Source organism: Mirounga leonina, unplaced genomic scaffold (assembly GCF_011800145.1).
Source record: "Mirounga leonina isolate KUSES-001 unplaced genomic scaffold, KU_Mleo_1.0 Mir_165, whole genome shotgun sequence".
NCBI classification, from domain to species: Eukaryota; Metazoa; Chordata; class Mammalia; order Carnivora; family Phocidae; genus Mirounga; species Mirounga leonina.
In genome coordinates this window covers 63,393,098-63,413,260 of record NW_023270415.1, presented here as the reverse complement: position 1 = coordinate 63,413,260, position 20,163 = coordinate 63,393,098, and the positions used below count along the sequence as shown (strand labels likewise).

The window sequence follows — 20,163 nt, the reverse complement described above, 5'->3', positions numbered from 1 at the left end:
TTCCTTAATTCTTTATAACTCAGTCTTTGAACTAGACTCATAGAATAGACAATAACATTTTCCCCATTATGAACTATTTTAGCTTTATACGTAAATACATTCATAAATGAACAAAGTGTTATGCTGTGAAGACGTTCTTTTTTTAATTTCCCTACAGTGGTGAATAAAAATAGATACCTATTGTCAGGATACAATCATTTGTTTGGTGTAATACTGCCTAAAACTTCCTTAGAGGTGAGGGAGAGAGACATGTTTTATTATAGTAAGTTCTGACGTAACATTTGGAAGTTCCGTGCTTTGCCATTTATTTTTACTTCTTATCATTTATAGGTGTTTTACAAAAATATGCTCAGATTGCTTAAGAAATATTTAACGTTCTGTTTCAAAACATGTTTTTAGACTATTACAGGTCAAATAAAATATCCTGTTTTGACTATTTATATGGATTGCATGTAATGGTATTGAACAGTTATAAGGGCTGCTGATAATATGTACCATAAGTGCTACAACAAATTGTAGTTTTAATATTTGACAGATATTTTTAAGATTTAAATTTCTGTGTTATTCAGGCAGGCATGCTCACTGTACACTAGGAGGCAATATAGTCCCAACTTTATAATTTATAAGGATTTGGCAATAGATAACATTTGTAGAAACTGTTTCAAGTTATGTTTTATAAACAAATATTAAAACACATTACAAAATGTTTAATGAAGGCCTAGAAAATAGTTCAAAGTTAAATCCATTTGAATTATTATGTCATTTAAATAATGTTAATTTTTTTTTTTAAGTCTTAATTTTGACTTTGTATTTTGAAAAAGAATAGCTTGTTAGGGAAGAGTTCAGTTATTTTACTTCAAATCAAATAACGTGTTTGTCTGGAACAGTAGGTCTTCTGCCTGCAGACATAATTTGCTTATCAGTACTTGGTGTATGGGCTTGTAAGAGAATTTGTTTCTGATTATTAGTACAGTCCTGGAATATTGTTTGTAAAATACATTAATTAATACATTTAAATAGTTATTAGTAGGTTATTAAATATTTCAAAATATTTTTATAATTACACAGATTATTTGTAAACTCATATAAATGTGTTAATTCAGCCTTTCCTTATCAACCTCTATCATATATTTTAGTTTTATTAATAGTTTCTTTGTCCTTACATTTTTTTTTTTAAGTTTTTATTTATTTAAATAATCTCTACACCCAATGTGGGGCCTGAACTCACGACCCTAAGTTCAAGAGTTACATGCGCTTCTGACTTAGCCAACCAGATGTCCCACCTCTTTGTCCTTACATTTTTTTTCTAACATGGTTCCTTTCTTATCTCTCCCCCCACCCCCATAGTTAATAAAGTTATTTTGTGTGAAACAAATGGGCACATGCCCTGGTTTTCAGATGTGGAAGCTCTTTAATATTTATTAACCTCGCTTTATTCTCTCACTTTCTGAATTCCTTAGAACTTATGCTTAAGCCTATGCAGCTATAATTACTTGATTGCATGCACACGTTGTGTTCTATTATTTGGGGCATATATTGTTTGTATGTCTGCCTTTTTCTCTCCCCTGTCAGCTTAAAACCTTTCTACACTGTCTAGCTTTCTCTAATTTGACTCTTATGTTTGCATGTTTTAATAGGGCAAGTTTTAAAAAGCCAACTTGTTAATTCAAGTGACTACAACTATACTTTTTTAAGAGCATGAACCCTAAATGCCATATAACCCTACCATAACAATAAAATTGCTATTTTGGGATATTCAGAGGATATAATGACTAGCTTATCCAGAAAAGATGCTCAGTAGTCTTAACACTGTCGATTTCTGCTTAAGACTTTTAAAAATAAAAATTTTTAAGGACAAGTATCTACATCAATGTTGTCCAATAGAAATTTCTGTCATGATGTTCTATGTCTGCACTGTCAAACATGGTAGCCACTAGCCATATGTGGCAATTGGCCACTTGAAATGTGGCTTGTGTGGCTGAGTTAACTGAATTTTTAATTGCTTTTAATTTTAACAATAGAAATCTCTATTAAAATCTCTAGAACATAGAGTATTAATAGCACTAAACTGGAAAATATATATGGGATGCCATTAGCTTGGGTATGTAGTAAGGGTTTTTTTTGTTTGTTTGGGTTTTTTGATGAGAAAATTAAAGATACAGGAAATCTTATAGTGCAACACTGTTCTAACATGTATAGTTTTAGTGGGTTTTTTTAAAATTTTATTTTATTATGTTACGTTAATCACCGTACATTTCATCATTAGTTTTTGATGCAGTGTTCCATGATTCATTGTTTGCGTATAACACCCAGTGCTCCATTCAGTACATGCCCTCTTTAATACCCATCACCGGGCTAATGCAGCCTGCCACCCTCCTCCCCTCTAGAACCCTCAGTTTGTTTCTCAGAGTCCACAGTCTCTCATGGTTCGTCTCCCCCTCCAATTTCCCCCCTTCATTTTTCCCTTCCTACTAACTTTAATACATGTCAAGTCATATTCCTGGATTATGTGTACAGATGGTAAAAATTGATGTAGCCCTCCAAATGTCCCTATCAGCAGCTTTATGAAGACCTCGCAGTGTATTTGTATATACTAGATGCCAGCAGGCCCCCAGGAGATTATGGAACACAGGGTGACACTGTGTGACCTTCTCTTGATAAAGGATATCAAATCACATTCAGACCAACAAAGAGGATAATCTTAAAAAAGAAAAAGTAAATCACGGCAAGGTTAGTTTGCCATCTTAGGAATGGGTATGGTAGAGAGAAGGGACTTTTTGTCTTCTTGAGAGGTGACAGAGAGAAACACATTATAGGTGTGATTGCATGTACTATATGTCTATTCTGGGAGTAAGACCACTGCCTGGTTTGTATTCCAGCACCACCAAGTTAGATATATAAAATTGGGAGAGTTCTTTAACCTCATTAAATCTGTTTTCTCATGTGTGAAATGAGACTCGGCATGATAAACAAGACAACAAATGTGACGCAGTTAACAATGTTAACATTGTTGTAGATTTGTGACCTACGAGTCATTCTCAAAACTGTATGGTCATGCTTACTTTATGAATTTGAAACCTCCTGATCTACCTGGAGGAAACAGATTTTAAGGCCTCCCTGGGTTCTGCTATATTCAGTATGGGACAGATTATTTGAGCCGTAGCTTCTTGTATAAGCTTAGAGAATTTCTTCTTATTCTAGCTAACATCAGTACATATGTAGATTATTTTTAATCTTTCCCTATTGTCCTTTTCCTTTAAAACTAAATTAAAGCAAATAGAGCCTAAAGAAAATAGTAATGCACAAAATAATGACAATTCCTTTGCTGTTGCTTTCACATATATCTACTTAGGTCTTAATTTCTTCCCTTTCGTTTTTGTTGAATCTTAGCCTACTTGTTTTCACCACTATCTCTAAATGTGGTTGCCTTTTTATATCCCAAATCAGATTTTTCTTGTTGAGTCCTACATATATCTGTTTTTCAGATTGTGAAACTAGCTATTTATGGCATGCTGCCAAAAAACCTTCACAGAAGAACTCTGATGCAGAGATTGCATCTTTTCCCAGATGAGGTAAGTCAGTGGTCATTGGTAATGATGCTGCAACAAGGAACATGGCCAGAGCCCCTGATAAATTGAGGGTATTCATTGCTAATTTCATCAGCTATAAAAAGCATCAATTTCATATACATTTTATGTGACTAGTAGCAAACCTTGTATGAATCATGGATTAATAACTTAGTTTTGGTTGCTAATTATTTTCCTTGATTTAATTTTAGAATACTTGTTCCTAACTCAAAATTTATTCAGCTAAAAAAGTATTTGAAAAAAATAGTTTTATTTATTACTATTAAACTATTTTAAGTCCTTAGCTTTTCCCTTTAGTATAATGTAATGAAACAGTAGAGGTTCTATAATAAAATAGTTGAGTTCAGGCTCTGGAATCAGACCATCTGGATTAGAATTCATGCTCCACCATTTACTGACTTTATGGCCATGGGTGGTTACTTATTATCTCTGTTTTCTCATCTGTAAAATGGAAATAAGAGTACCTACTTCACAAGATTGTGGTAAGGGTCAAATGAGGTAACATTTGTAGAGCACCTAGAATAGGCCTGACACAGTAAGTGCCATCATTACCATGATTGTGATTGTTGTCCTTATAATTACTACTAGAGGAATAATGTAGGAACTAATTCTAGAATATTAAGTTATATCAACTATTTAAGCCACTGTGTGCTCTATTTAGTTAGCTTAATGCATGAGTAAATTACTCATGCTTTTATCAAAATGGTTAATGTATTACCTCTGCTTTGCATGAATGAGTAGAATTTTCCAGTATTCACTTTACCTCTGAGGTAACAAGTATGGGAGCTATGTCATCATCTAAGAATAAATGACCTTCATCAAATCACAATATTAAATGTTGTATTTCTGATTGTACTGTACCATTTTTTTAGAATCCGTACTTTCTAAAAGACACACACACACAAAATGTGTATATATAGATAGATATATAATCTTAGTTATAAGGCAGTCAGGTTTGAATGTGGATGTTTTAAGTTTTCATGGTAGTTCAGTTGAACAGCAAATTACTTAAATAGTTTCAGTATTGACAATCCCCAAAAATGGATTGTCAAATATTCAAAAGCTTCATATAACATTTTGTTGTCCAGGCCATAGGGAAGTAGACACTCATAGATTGCTGGTAGGTGTACAAAATGGCGCAACCCATAAGGAATCTGAGAATTAGGTAACATTACATATAATACAATACATACATAAGGAGATTCGTGCTTGGTTCAGCAATCTGTTTACTCTGAAAATACACAAGATTATTGTTTCCACCTTATTTATAATAGTAAAATAATAGAAAGAGTTTATTCATAGGTGATTGGATAAAAAATATTACATCCATTCAGTTGAGTATTATGTAACTATAAAAAAAGAATGCCAAATATTCTTGTGAATTGATGTTTTCCAAGACATATTGGTAAGTGAAAAAAGGCAAGGTTAAAAAATACAGATAGCATACTGCCTTCTCTGTGCATAGGTACATATACATGTTTACACACATACATACCATATCTGCTTTTTGCATAAAGAAACTCGAGAAGATGAAGTTGGCTACTTATTGAAGCATGGGCACAAAGAGATGGAAGGAGTAGGGAAGAGAATAAGGTTTTTGGAGAATGTCTTTTAGATTATTTTTTTTTTTTACTTTAACTTTCTTATCATGTTAAGATTTTTATTCAAGGGGCACCTGGGTGGCTTAGTCAGTTGAGCATCCAACTCTTGATTTCAGCTCAGGTCATGATCTCAGATCAAGCCCCACCTTTGGCTGTGTGCTCAGCTTGGAGTCTACTTGGAATTCTCTCCCTTTCCTTCTGCCCTCCCCCCTGCTCGCACATGCTCTCTCTCTAAAAATAAATAAATAAAATCTTTAAAAAAATAAATAAAAATTATATGACAGCACTAGTAGAAGTAAGTACAGCTAGTGCCCAGATCTCGTTTTTTTTTTTTTTAAAGATTTTATTTATTTATTAGAGAGAGAAAGAATGAGAGACAGAGAACATGAGAGGGAGGAGGATCAGAGGGAGAAGCAGACTCTCTGCTAAGCAGGGAGCCTGATGCGGGACTCGATCCTGGGACTCCAGGATCATGACCTGAGTGGAAGGCAGTCGCTTAACCAGGTGAGCCACCCAGGTGCCCCCCAGATCTCATTTTCTAAATGCTATTCCTTATTAAAAGGAACCTGGTTCTCATTGGAGAAATGGTTGATTCTAGGTCTGGAGCAGAGAAAGAACAAAGTTATTATGGAGTATACACATGTACATAATTATTATTTCTGCATTGTTTATGCTGGTAAAATAATAAGTAACAGAAAATAAGGCAGTGTTCAGAAATGGGTGGAGAAATACCAAGAGAACATGGGAGGCATTTTGAATTGGTGCCCACTGACCAAATATGGGATTTTGTGAGCCTCAAAATGAATGGTAATAATAATGGATTACATTGAGTAGAAGACAAAAATCTGTGAGCCCATTAAAAATTTATTTTTAACTTGTTATAATTTCCCTTTCTTTTCTGGAGAAGGAAAAGCTTTTCCTTAGAGAAGAATATCATCTAAAAAATGTAGAAATAATACTGAATTAGAAAAGCCACCATTATCAGCATATTCTGTAGTCACTGGGTGAAAGATTATTGTAGAAAAAGATAATTCACGCAATTTCAAAACATGTCACAGAGTACTTACTATTTGAAAGGAGAAAAGATACTTTATGTTAAAGATACCTGGTGGATGGGCGCCTGGGTGGCTCAGATGGTTAAGCGTCTGCCTTCGGCTCAGGTCATGATCTCAGGGTCCTGGGATCGAGTCCCGCATCAGGCTCCCTGCTCCTTGGGAGCCTGCTTCTCCCTCTGCCTTTCTCTCTCGCTCTGTCTCTCATGAATAAAAAAAAAAAAAAATCTTTAAAAAATAAAATAAAAAAAGATACCTGGTGGACACCAACATAACCAAGAGATCAAACATATCATTGGTATGGGACAGACTGACATCATGTGCTCCTGCTATGAATAAAGCACTGAAGACTCAAACTATGTATAGCGTTCTGTCAAAAATGTTTAACCTGACTTTAATGAGGAAACAATCCAACAAATCCAAATAAAAGGGCATTCTACCACATAATTGGCCTGGACTCTTCAAAAGTGTTAATTTTATGAACAACAAAAAGCAGGGACAGGCTTTGTGTTAAAAGAGACTGAAGAACTTATTATGTATGTGAAACAACATAGTAACAGCATAATAACTAAATGTAGCATGTGATCCTTGACTGGATCTTAGACTGAAAAAAAGATACATAAGACAATATTGTATCAGTTTGGAAAATTGGAATATATACTTATATATCAGATAGAAAGTATTTCATCAATGTTAATTTTCCTAAGCTTGAATTTGTAATGTGGTGACATAGGAGACAATCCTTATATTTAGGAGATACACGCTGAAATACTTAGGGATGAAATATTTACAAATTACTCTCAAATGGGTCAGCCAAAATGAAAGTTTGCATGTGTTTGTATATAGGTGAAAAGAAGGAAAGCAAACATGTCCTATTTTGACAGTTGGTGAATTTAGGTGAAGGTTAGAGGAGTGTTCACTGTATTCTCACAATTTTTCTGTAGATTTGAAATTTCTTTAGAAATTGAAAAAAGTAATAACTGATCACCTTGCCCCGTTTATTCTACTCATTCTTCTCCTTATTCCCCCCATTTAGGTTGATCATTCCCTCCATGCAGCGGGAATGATTAAATCTCTTAAATCTCCATGAACACATTCAGTTAGCATGTTTGGGTTACTACCTTCTCAGTGTGCAGATTAAAGGAGGTGCTTCCCCTCTTCCTGGTTTCATGTGTAATGCCTAATCAACAACTTTCATTCCTCATTTTGCAGTGTTTTAATCCATTCGTTCAGTAAATTGCTCTAAGAGTGGGGAAAATTTGTAAGCTCGTTTCAGTCAGAATTGTCTTCAATTCGGCAAACATTTACTAACCCAGTATGTTCCACACCCTCTGCTGTGTAAGCACTTGGCAACTTTTAAAATTGTCTTTGTGAATGATAGCGGGATTGTTTTTCTTAATAGCTTCCCAAAGGAGTGTGAAATATTCATAAACTTTTAAAAATCTCAAACTGGCAAGTAGACTTTTTCAGGAAGTAAAAAATTAGAGCAACTTAATATTTATATGTCCAGGCATCCTCTCCTTGTTCCAGTTTTGTGTGATTAAACTTACAGATTTGAATATATTGGGGAAGGGATGTCAAATATTTTTAAAATGCTTCTCAGTGAAGAAAAACATTATCGATAGTATTTATTGTATTTTGTATGTATTGGTAGTGACTCACCCTATACAAGCCATAATTTTAAAAGGCCAACCTAAGTGTTTTTAAGTATTATTAAAATTTTGCCATATTAGATTTTAGAACAAATTTATAATGCCATAGAGCTCTGATTCATTAAAGCTATTTTAAAATTATATTTTGATTCTTAAGACGTTGACTGTTTTGGGCCCATGTTCTTGCCCAGATACTTGATTCCCAATTATGATATGCTCTTTGCACGGAGAATTGTAATTTACTATATAACTTTTTTTAATGTTTAGGAATGTACTGTTATGAAAAGAGGGAAATATATCTACTATCCCTGTGGAAATACTCATAGGATGCTTTCATATTGACATCCAACCATTACTTCAGTAGAGTCTCCAAAAATAACTTACCATCCAGACTCACAAGACAGTTCCCTTTCCCATATGTCTGTATCATGAGCACAAAATAAATGTAAATTCTTTTGGTTACTCAGGCTCTTCATTTTATCATTTCCTTTACTTTGTTCAATTCTGTTCTTCTTTTAAAATATCTCTCAAATATATGCCTTACTCTTTTTTTTTTTTTTTAAGATTTTATTTATTTGTCAGAGAGAGAGAGCACAAGCAGGGGAAGCTGCAGGCAGGGGGAGAAGCAGGCTCCCCACTGAGCAAGGAGCCCGATGCTGGACTCTATCCCAGGACCCTGGGACCATGACCTGAGCCGAAGGCAGACGTTTAACCGACTGAGCCACCCAGGCATCCCTATGCTTTACTCTTTAGTTTACTTTTCATTACCCAAATTCAGACTTTTTTGCATTTTACTTTTCCTTTCATTTTTCTGAATATTTGAATATATTAACCAGGGGAGAGTCATTATGGGCAGAGGGAATGCCATTAATAAAGGCACCAGGATTTCAGTGTGGAACAATGCATGAAAGGCAAGGAGGTTGATAACTCAGACACCATGGCCGGGTGTGTGTGAAGAGGTGAAGTCGCAGAGATGGCCTAGGAGTGAGGACACTGGTTTGAGAAGTGACATTTTTAAAATTATAAGCCTATGGGATGCCTGGGTGGCTCAGATGGTTAAGCATCTGCCTTCGGCTCAGGTCATGATCCCAGGGTCCTGGGATCAAGTCCCGCATCGGGCTCCCGGCTCAGCGGGGAGCCTGCTTCTCCCTCTGACCCTCTCCCCTCTGATGCTGTTTCTCTCTCGCTCGCTCTCTAAAAAAAATAAATAAAATCTTAAAAAATAAATAAATAAAATTATAAGCCTGTAGAGGCCATCGTCTTTTTATTCCCTTTTATATTCTGAGCACCTAGCACAATTTCTGGTTCATAGAAGGAGTTCAGTTAATGTTTGTTGGCTAAATGACTCAAAGATCCAGCAGGTTTTCATTTTCCCAAGTTTTTTCTGGCAACAACATGGAGTATGAATTGAAAGGTTGTGTCTCTGCAAGCCACAGACCCCGTACATCCACTCAATCAGATGAAAAATCATGAGAATCAGCCAAGGCAGTGCCTTTCTGCAGTTGAAAGGCTGGGAATAAATTAAACAGTTTAGAAAAAATTGATAGAACTTAGTGACTCGATGGTCCTCAGAATTGAAGATATCTAACTTATCATGAGAAATAGGTTTGTCAATATTAAAATATAAGGTACAGTATTGTAATGAGATTACTTTTATCATTAATATACTTTCCAGGGATTTTCATGGATTTATAGAGATTGTATTGTGTTCCTCATTCTATAAATATTCTTTTGTTTGTAATTTTTTAATATTTACTAAGTATTACTAATTTATTACTAAGGATGTATTTTAAGAAAATTAAGCCTAAATTTTATTTAACCTAGGACATACCAGAAGATATTCGTAAGAATTTGGTGGAAGAGCTTCCTCAACCACGAAAAGTACCCAGACGTCTAGATGAGTACACGCAGGAAGAAATAGAGGCTTTCCCAAGAGTGTGGTCTCCGTAAGTCTTTTCTCTTTCCTGTCTTTTTTTTTCCCCCTGTTTTTTTCTTAAGCTCAGTTTAGTATCCCGTTTCCTTAACCAAATGACCAAAGATCCTTGAGGGTGGGAAGAGTGAACTTTTTTTTACTCCCCTGGATACTCTTTCCATCTTCGACCTGCAAATAAATTCTAGATGTTGGTATTAGAACCAAAAAGTCTCTAAGTCTTAGAACCTTGCTATATACATGCAAGGGTGTTCATAGGTGCCTATAATTGTCAGATATTTTGTTTAGGATGAAATTACTTAGACTGATTGTTGTCTCTTGGAATGATAAATAAATAGTCATTACCATTTTCCAGATTGCTTCACTAAGCTTGAGAATATCATCTAATGAAAAGTCATCAATTCTGGATAATTAATAGTCCTGATCCAAATAGAAAAACAAAATAACAAACACTTTTTGCTATCCTCTACACAATTTCCTCTGTCTGAGGTCCGGAAAGCTGCTTGGTATTGACATACTATCTCCCATCTAATTATTTGCAGGTTTCCATATCTGGCCTTCCAGGGTCTTCGTGACCTGGTTCCTCTCTGTCTCTGAAGCTTAACTTCTTCCCACTTCACTGGTCTAACGATAGCAGCCTGTTTAAGATTGTCACCCTTTTTACACAATTTAATTCTTCCTGGTCTTTGTTTTACTTCACTTTGCCTAGAACAACATGTCCCTCCCCCATGCTCTGAAATAACTCTTAAGTCATTCTTTAGACCTTAGTTCTGATACAACCACCTTTAAGAAGCCTTGTGTAAACATCAAGACCAGACTAAGTGCCCAGCTATCTTCTGCCATAGCACCTGCTGTGTAACTCTGTCCTTACCACAGTCAGCTCGTCAAGAGCAAGGGCTGCATCTTGCTCATCACTGATCCTCAGTGCATACAACAGTACTTCATCTAATGGGGACTTGGGAACATTTAAGAATTTATATAGTAGATCTAAAAGAGAACCATACATCCTTATTGCTTATACCCTAGACAGCTCGTCTTCCCACAGACGCTACCCTCTGTGCTCTGAAAATTCTTATCTCTTTATTGGCTCTTTGGCCAGATAGGTTTGTGAAAATATAAGCCTTCCCAGCATTGTCAGTATGTCCAACAATCTAATCCTTGACTCTCTCATTATTGCATGTATATAATCTTCAGACTCCACACAGAGAAGTCTGTAGGGTATTCTCTTTGAATCTTTTTGATTTTGCTGACTTTTATCAAGGTTCTCCTTTACTAAATCTGCAGATGAAGAAAATAATATAATTATTAGTGACCATTTATTATAGTGACTATTTGTTGGACACTTTCCAATTGCCCAACACTGTACTAGGGAGTTTACATGTATTGTATTTAATTCTCTCCACAAGCCTCTGAGATAGATCTATTATTCCTATTTTGAAGAGTAAGGCATGGGTCATCTGGTTTGTTAGCCTGCATTTGAACCCAACTGTCTGATTCCAAAGCCTGTGTTCTTTCCACAGAAGCAAACTTCCTCATTAATTTATTTTTTTCAACAAATATATTTTAGCTGGGGCACCTGGGTGGCTCAGTTGTTAAGCGTCTGCCTTCAGCTCAGGTCATGATCCCAGGGTCCTAGGATCGAGCCCCGCATCGGGCTCCCTGATCCGCGGGAAGCCTGCTTCTTCCTCTCCCACTCCCCCTGCTTGTGCTCCCTCTCTCGCTGTGTCTCTCTCTGTCAAATAAATAAATAAAAATCTTAAAAAAAAAATACATTTTAGCTATCTCATCTGTACAAGACACTGTCATAGGCACTGAGACGCATGTTGGAGAAATTCCATTAAGAACATTATTTAGGGGCTCCTGGGTGGCTCAGTCGTTAAGTGTGTCTGCGTTCGGCTCAGGGAGCCCCACATCGGGCTCCCTCCTCCACGGGAAGCCTGCTTCTCCCTCTCCCACTCCCCCCTGCTTGTGTTCCCTCTCTCGCTGGGTCTCTGTCTGTCAAATAAATAAATAAAATCTTTAAAAAACAAACAAACCATTATTTAATTCAGCTGCACAAACTTTTATTGAGTTTATCCTATGTGCTAGACATTTGGATAGATGTCTGGGATATATAGATGGTGAAGCATTTAAATCTAACTTCCTCCAGAAGTCCTTCCTATAATCCGTGAACTGGGTTAGGCCCCCTTTATAGAGGCTCACTGTACACTTTCCTTTTCATTTACTGCACTTATTCTAATGTAATTAAGTATCTGTGTGATTTTTTTTGTTTAATGTCTTTCTCTAACTAGATTCCGTGAGGGAACTCTGTGTTGTCTTACTTACCTGAGCATAGCATCTGGCACATTAAGTAGGCATTCAGCAAATATTTATTGAATGAATAAATGAAGAAGCAAATATCCTTGTATCAGCTTTTATAAATGACATTAGGAAAGAATCTCTAGAAGATATGAAGTGAAGGTAGTAAAATCCTCCAATTTAATACTAGTTCTTCATGCTAGAATCATTGAAATTGACTAGCTTTAAAAACATTTTATTACTTTTGTTTCTGTTCACTGTATCATCTGAATCATCAGTTTTCAGTTGATAGTAAATGAGTGATTAACAAAACTCTACATGAAGAACTGAAAGAACTGATTTTATGGTGTCTGATATTAATACCAGCTAGTTATCAGGATACATCCTCATGATAAATATTTTTCCCTAAAATAAAGAAGTACATTTTCCATCACTCCTTAGGTTCTGGTTTTCATTGCTTGACGATGACCAGAAACCATACGTTATGTGACGTGATTTGATTCTAACAACTAAGTGTAATGTGAGGTGATTGTCTCCTTTTGACCTTTTTAGATGCCTATTTAATAGTTTGCCTTCTTTTCAAAACCCAAGAGTCTATTTTAATTCTTCTTATTAAAATTCATTTTTGGGGGGCGCCTGGGTGGCTCATTCGTTAAGCATCTGCTTTCGGCTCAGGTCATGATCCCAGGGTCCTGGGATCGAGCCCTACATCGGGCTCCCTGCTCGGTGGGAAGCCTGCTTCTCCCTCTCCCACTCCCACTGCTTGTGTTCCTGCTCTCACTATCTCTCTCTCTCTCTGTCAAATAAGTAAATAAAATCTTAAAAAATAATAATAAAATAAAAAATAAAAATAAAAAAATAAAATTCATTTTTTTATCCAGATTATGTAGTGATTTATTTAGATAAATCAGTAGTTTCTGAAAATAAAAGGCTTTAAGTTTGTTTTACATGCTATGATCTTTACAGTTCTTCCCCCTTTGGCGTCTGACAGATGAGACTTCTGTACTTGGATAAATTATATACTTTTGGAAAAATAATTTTAATTTAACTTGTTCTTACAGACTTACATGGTCATTTATTCCAGACATATTCAATGTGCCTTTTCCTCCTTAAACTACATTGAACTTATATTTATCTTTACAACTGAACCCACATATACAGAACATTTTTCTAGGAAGACGTAAACATTTTTTTTAAATTCTTTTAAAGAGATGTACAATTTGCCACAAATTGAAATTAATCTCTAATTTATGAAAAACATTTACTAGCTTAAATTTACCACCCTGGAATCTTTAATTTACTAAGAATTCACATAATATAGTCTTTAAACTCAAGCATTTGATTAAAAACTTTCACTTTGGGGGAATTAAAAAGTTTTTTTTTTTTTTAAGATTTTATTTATTTATTTGACAGAGAGAGAGACAGCGAGAGAGGGAACACAAGCAGGGGGAGTGGGAGAGGGAGAAGCAGGCCTCCCGCTGAGCAGGGAGCCTGATGCAGGGCTCGATCCCAGGACCCTGGGACCATGACCTGAGCCGAAGGCAGACACTTAACAACTGAGCCACCCAGGCGCCCCAGAATTAAAAAGTATTAAATGAGGGCTCCTGGGTGGCTCAGTCAGTTCAGTGTCTGCCATTGGCTCAGGTCATGATCTCAGGGTCCTGGGTCCAGCTCAGAGGGGAGTCTGCTTCTCCCTCTCCCTTTGTCCCTTCCCCCACTTGTGCTTTCTCTCTCTCAAATAAATAAATAACATCTTTAAAAAAAAATTAAAAAAATGAAACGTGTTAAATGTTTGGGGCGCTTGGGTGGCTCAGTCGATTAAGTGTCCGACTCTTGATTTCCGCTTAGGTCATGATCTCAGGGTCATCAGATTGAGCCCCACAGTGGGCTCTATACTGAGCAGGACTCTGCTTGAGATTTTCTCTCTCCCTTTGCCCCTCCCCTTGCTCTTGCTCTCTCTCACTAAAATAAATAAATCTTTTTTAAAAAATGTTAAATGTTCATTGTAGAAACTATGAATAAGATACAAACTTAAGGAAGCAAATAATCTCACCATAGTTAACATTTTGGTGTGTTAGCTTCCACTGTTTGTGTTTGTGTGTGTGTCTATGTCTTATATTTTTTATCCTCATTTTTTCATAGAAAAGGAAATGTAGGCACAGAAAGAAAAGTAATTTGACTAAGATCATACGATTGTTAAATGGTGGATTAGGGATTCAAGCCTAAGGTCATCGTCCTAACCACTCTGCCTGAGTGTCTCTTGTAGCATCTTATGTGAGTGTACTTAAGTCCTATGTAGTTCTCAAATATTTTGCTTTAAAAAGTTATATCATAAAAAAGTATTTTAAGTGGTCTTCGGATTTTGGTAGGTTACCATGCTGTATGAAGTTCTGTAAGTCTAAGAATGTCATATCTGATTTTTTTGTAGAAACACCATCATAAATGATTATATTCTGAACCAAAAGGGGTATATGGTACTTTTTTTTTTTTTTTTTAACTAGAAATACCAAAGGTGCTATTTAATCAAATCTGTGCTTATTTGGGTTATGCATTTGGAGTTGTATATCATGAATAAAGAGTACTGATCATAACTGCTCATTATACTAAATGATTCCTGGCTCATTTAAAACAAATTAGAAGATGACTGAGTGCCTTTATTATATTAATGGAACTAGGAAGGGTTTTTCTAGAATTATTTTTAAGGAGACTTTTAGAGAAACTTAGAGTAACTTGATGCATTTTTTAGACTACTATGGAGATGTATTTCCCTGCCCTTTCTTTTCATTCCAAATTTCCCTCTGATAAGAATATGCATTAAGGCCCCAGCCTTGCCTTTGGGCTTTATTAAAGTATGTTCTTTCCTCCCACCCCACCCCCCACTCCAGCAACCCTCAGTTTGTTTCCTGCGATTAAGAATTCCTCGTATCAGTGAGATCATATGATACATGTCTTTCTCTGTTTGACTTATTTCGCTCAACATAATACCCTCCAGTTCCATCCACGTCGTTGCAAATGGCAAGATCTCGTTCCTTTTGATGGCTGCATAATATTCCATTGTATATATATACCACATCTTCTTTATCCATTCATCTGTCGATGGACATCTTGGCTCTTTCCACAGTTTGGCTATTGTGGACATTGCTGCTATAAACGTCGGGGTGCACGTACCCTTTTGGATCCCTACTTTTGTATCTTTGGGGTAAATACCCAGTAGTGCAATTGCTGGATCATATGGTAGCTCTATTTTCAACTTTTTGAGGAACCTCCATACTGTTTTCCAGAGTGGCTGCACCAGCTTGCATTCTAATGTGGGTACATACTTACATATTACAATTTAAATGGCCAGGACTGTCTAATAGAACTTTCCACATGATGAAAAAGTTCTGTATCTGAGCTAGTATAGTGACTCTTGGCCACATGTGGGTCTTGAGTACTTACACTGTGGCTAGTGTGACTGAGGAATGGAACTTGTATTTTTTGTTATTTTAATTAAGTTTCATTAGCCCCATGTGGCCACTGACCACTTTAATGAATGTTGCCATTTTAGTTGTTTGCCATTTCATAAAGTTCTGTTATTAAATATTATAGACATTAGAGTAAAAATGAAAATATGTAACACACTATGCAGGGCAACCCATTGAAAATGGGATTTCTCATTACTGGTAGATTTGCTTTCATGAGAAAAAAATTTTTTTCTCCTTTTGGAGAAAGAGGCTGCTTAAAATATGCTCTCATTCCACCCAAAATAGCTAAGCCAACAATATAATCTTCTTGGGAATGTAGCAATTGGAATTTAGTCAAGATAGATCTGATGGTGAATCTGCAGAGACTTGACTGAAACAGATGTACCTGGATTGCACCTAAATCAAGAGGCATAAAAATAGCCTGCTTTGGTTTTTGTTTCCCTAGTAATAAAATTTAAAATATGTTGATAATGTAGAAAGGTACATTTTTTAATTGGAACTGTTATTAGCTTTTGGTCAATGTATGTTTATTAGCTTTTCTAGTAGAAACTAAGGCTTTTGAGCAACGGTCAAACAGTAATGATAGTCAGAACTAAGGTTTGAACCCAGTAGATGATTGACAAAATTGTTTTAATCTTAATTAAAAGTTCCATTTTGGGGATTTCCTTTAAATTATTTTAAATTGCTTACAAAAGTTATGCTCTCTCAGGCCTAATTTCAGTTTATGCAGATCTTCTTATGCTAGTTGTATAGTCATTTTTAAAACAATGTTAGACAAGAAGGAAAGAAACTGATATTTATGAGACAACTGAACTTTAATAACTAAAAGTCATTTTCTTGTATGAGAAGTATTGCCTATAAACCTCACTTCTTAAATTAGTGGATATACTTGGTGTATTAGTATTTTTTATAGCTCATGCATACATAGTGTTAGAATATGTTATGAAATTATAATTTGTTTCTTGATGGTACAAAATAAATGTGTGGTTGCCATGTGCAAGTGATGATTGGAGGGTATGCACGGAGAATTTGTCAAAGAAAAAGCAACAGCACTGTTTTTTCTTCACAATTCATTTGCCTGCGTTGTGGCTTTCAAATGGTCAACTTATTTTAATTCTGTCAGTAATTATTTCCATAATCATTGTAGTTTTGCCAACACATTACAAAACCACAATAATCGTAGAAATTATAATGCTATCACTGCAATGGAAACTTTTCATTATGTAGGGTAAAAATAAAACTTGGATCATTTTAAACTTTATTTTCATTTTTACAAAATTCTGTAGGAGAGCTTTTCTTAGAAAAAACAAGGTATGTGGAAAATTTCAACTGGAGTTGCTTCACATAGTCCATAGAGTGAGTGATGTAATGATATGAAAAAAGAAATATATTTTTGTATTCCTCACTCATTAAGTCCGTAATGCGTTATTTTAAGCAAACCCCTCACCTTTATATAGAAATTAAGTGTGGAAAGGTCAGCATCAATAAATCTTGAAAAGAGTTGTTTATATGAAAACCCATGTGTCCAGCGGTTAATGCCCTCTGCAGAGTGTGCTATTGGAAGTGTGCCTGCAAAGAAGAGAGTGGCAGGGATGGAAGTGGAGAGATACGAGGGCAGTCGTGATTGGCCCTGACTTGTCTTTGCTGAAAGCAGGATTTGGTTTATGTTTCCTGGGTGATGCCTCCAGCACTGTAAAAGGAACACAGGTGTGGGGACATTAGCCCTGGAAAAGGGCCTTGGTGAGCATCCTGTGTAGTCTAGTCTGTAGCTCTAGGAGAGAGCAATGATTTAAACTTATACCTGCCTTCCGATAGGAAACTTACCAGTTCTAAAAATCTACAGATTTTCAGTTGTATTTAAATTAATATGCAGAAAACAGTATTTTTACCTATGCCTCTTTTATAAAAGTGCTTCACATCAGAGGCTTAATTTATTTAAAGACCGTAAAGAAGGATTTTTACCTTTTCAAAACCCACAAGGAATTGGGATCTGGACATCTTCAAGATTTTCCATAATTTTATGCTAGTCTGGTCATATGGCATTTTCCTACAAGATTTAACTTAATTTGCTGCTCTTCACAGACAGAAGTTATTAGCTGGACTTCAGGAGCAGGATTATATTCCAATTTTCCCATTATTTCAACCAGCTCTGCATTGGCAAAAACTGTAGACCTCAGTATTTCCAGTGCTGAATTTTGCTCAAATTAGACATTCTAAACTTTACTGTTCTTTTGGCTATGAACAGATTAGGACTGGTTGTTAAAATTAAAAACAATCTCTACTTGAACAACCAAACCAAATCATCCCAAGCCAGTAGAGCTTACGACTTAAAAGTGATAATTGAATGTAACAGCAATTCCTATTTTTTTTTTAATTTTTAAGTATATTATTCTTACATGTATATTAAGAGCTTATATATCATCCCATTTAATCCTCATTTCAAAAGAGATTTCCTTTTTTTTCCTTCAGAATTCATGTCTCTCTTATTTTTTCATTTTTTTATTTTATTATGTTATGTTAATCACCATACATTACATCATTAGTTTTTGACATAGTGTTTCATGATTTATTTTAACTGAAAAAAGCAGTAAGTTGATTTAAAAAAATTTTTTAACAATCCTATTAATTTAGTTGTTTGTTTTTTAAAGCACTATTGAACTTTTTCTAATCAGGATTTGGTACATGGTACAGTGCCTGGAGAAATGAGTATAAAGGCACCATTATTCTGCCTCACGATTTCCTGTACGGCTGACATCTTTAGTTCAAAGAATTTTAGTTCAAGGAATATGCAATGGTACCAGATTTCCTGTGACTGTTTATTCTAAATAGTTTCATCAGTACAATGGAAATGACTTAAAACTCAATCAAACTGACCTTTTATTGCTCTTAAGATTACTCCACTGTCCAAGTTTTATTCTCGTTTGTTTTTTTTCTCATTTAAATATTTTGTTGGAATAAACATTATACTGACAAATATTATTTATGAGTGAAAAGACATAAGACCTAAGGGAGAATAAAATATTTTTGAGATTTATTACACTTAAGTTATACCCAATTTCGTGGATTCACAACTGAAATTCAAATGCTTTTTTCTTCTGCAAAATAAATTATCTTAATGGGATAAATAATATTAAGTGTCTAACTGAACCATCACATTATCTGTGTGTTTTATAGCTTTATATTTCATTTTATTCACAAACCAAATGGATCTGTCCCATCATTTTACAATGAAAACTAAAATCTCCCTAAAGATTTTTCCTGAAGTCAAAAGATAAATTTTTTTATAGAAATGTCCCCATTCTCAAGATAATTTAAAATGTGTTGGCCTCTGTCAATCTTTGTCCTAAATTTTAATGAGTGGCGGTATTTTGCCTGTTTCATTTAGTGAGTGACTGGCAACATTTTGCATAGGGATGTCAGTGGTAAAGGATTTGCTATGGAAAATTGAGAATTTTGTGAGAGGTGGTATGATTTTAACTTTCAAGTTTCTGAGCAATCACAAGTACCATAGAATACTTCTTCAGACAGCCCTTTTTTAAGTCCTGTTTCTTCATTCAAAAAAGTGATTTTTTTTAAAAACCATAGTGTTTGAAGGCAGTTTTCTGCTAGTGACAAGCATTAAGTGCAAAATGAATTACTGCTATAGAACATTTAGTAGCTGTGTAATTTTAGCACAATTTAGAAAATGGATTAAGGAAAGTCTTAATGTTGGCTAATTCTTTGAAGATGCATTAATCTCCCAAATTACCCTAAATATATCTATGAAAGCTTAACATTTTTAGCTTTCACCTCAGAGGTCAAAGTGTACATATGTGTGTGTGTGTGTGTGTGCATCTCCCTCTATGAGAAAATGCACGGTCTACAGACAGAACTTTGTCTTGCTTGCTGCTGTGTTCCCAGTGCCCACGGGTAGACCTGACATTCAGTAATCGTTATTCAATGAATAAATGAGTGGAGTCTTATCTTCCTGAAAGAGGAATTGACTTTTAATTCATCAAGTATGGTAAATTCATATTTTGGGCTTTGCTTCTTTCTTAAAGCTGGCTTAATAGTTATAGCTAAAATAGAAATTTTCCTTAACAGTCTGTGCTTTAGTGTAACTCTGATATATTTAGTTTTGGATACTTTGTATTACATATATAAAGAAAAGATTATGGTAATTTTGTTAAAATATAACATTTCTGTCAAGGAAAACATTTCTATAAAAATTAATAGAGATTAATTTTCTGTAACAGCATTTGAAATGTCTCTTTAAAGATTTCCTGAGATTATTTTAGAATACTGTTATTTACAAAAACATTAACCTTATTTAAGATTATCTTTTATTTTAAAACTTCATGATTTTTTATTTGCACTGAAACAGCAACGAAGAACTAAGGCAAATAGATATAGAATATAAATTTGCTCATCATCCTTCTAGCAAAGGATTAAGTCATTTCATTTAAGTTCACTAAAGTTTCAAACAACATTTAAGCATCCATACTATGAAAAGCAATATATTAGATGCCAGGTGTCTTGCTTTTAAAAATTATTTAATCTAGTAACTACATGGACTACAATTTAAGCTTTCTTTGATGAT

General features: G+C 35.0%; 1 protein-coding gene across 1 annotated transcript in view; it reads left to right on the top strand.

Annotated features, from left to right (window-relative positions):
• The window catches only part of MRPL13 (mitochondrial ribosomal protein L13), a 48,191-nt gene that overhangs the window by 24,153 nt on the left and 3,875 nt on the right, over positions 1–20,163 (top strand). Inside the window, exons 5-6 of the mRNA XM_035011839.1 lie at positions 3,486–3,572; positions 9,717–9,838. Coding sequence (XP_034867730.1) covers positions 3,486–3,572; positions 9,717–9,838 — 209 coding nt within the window. The remainder of the gene's footprint in view (positions 1–3,485; positions 3,573–9,716; positions 9,839–20,163) is intronic.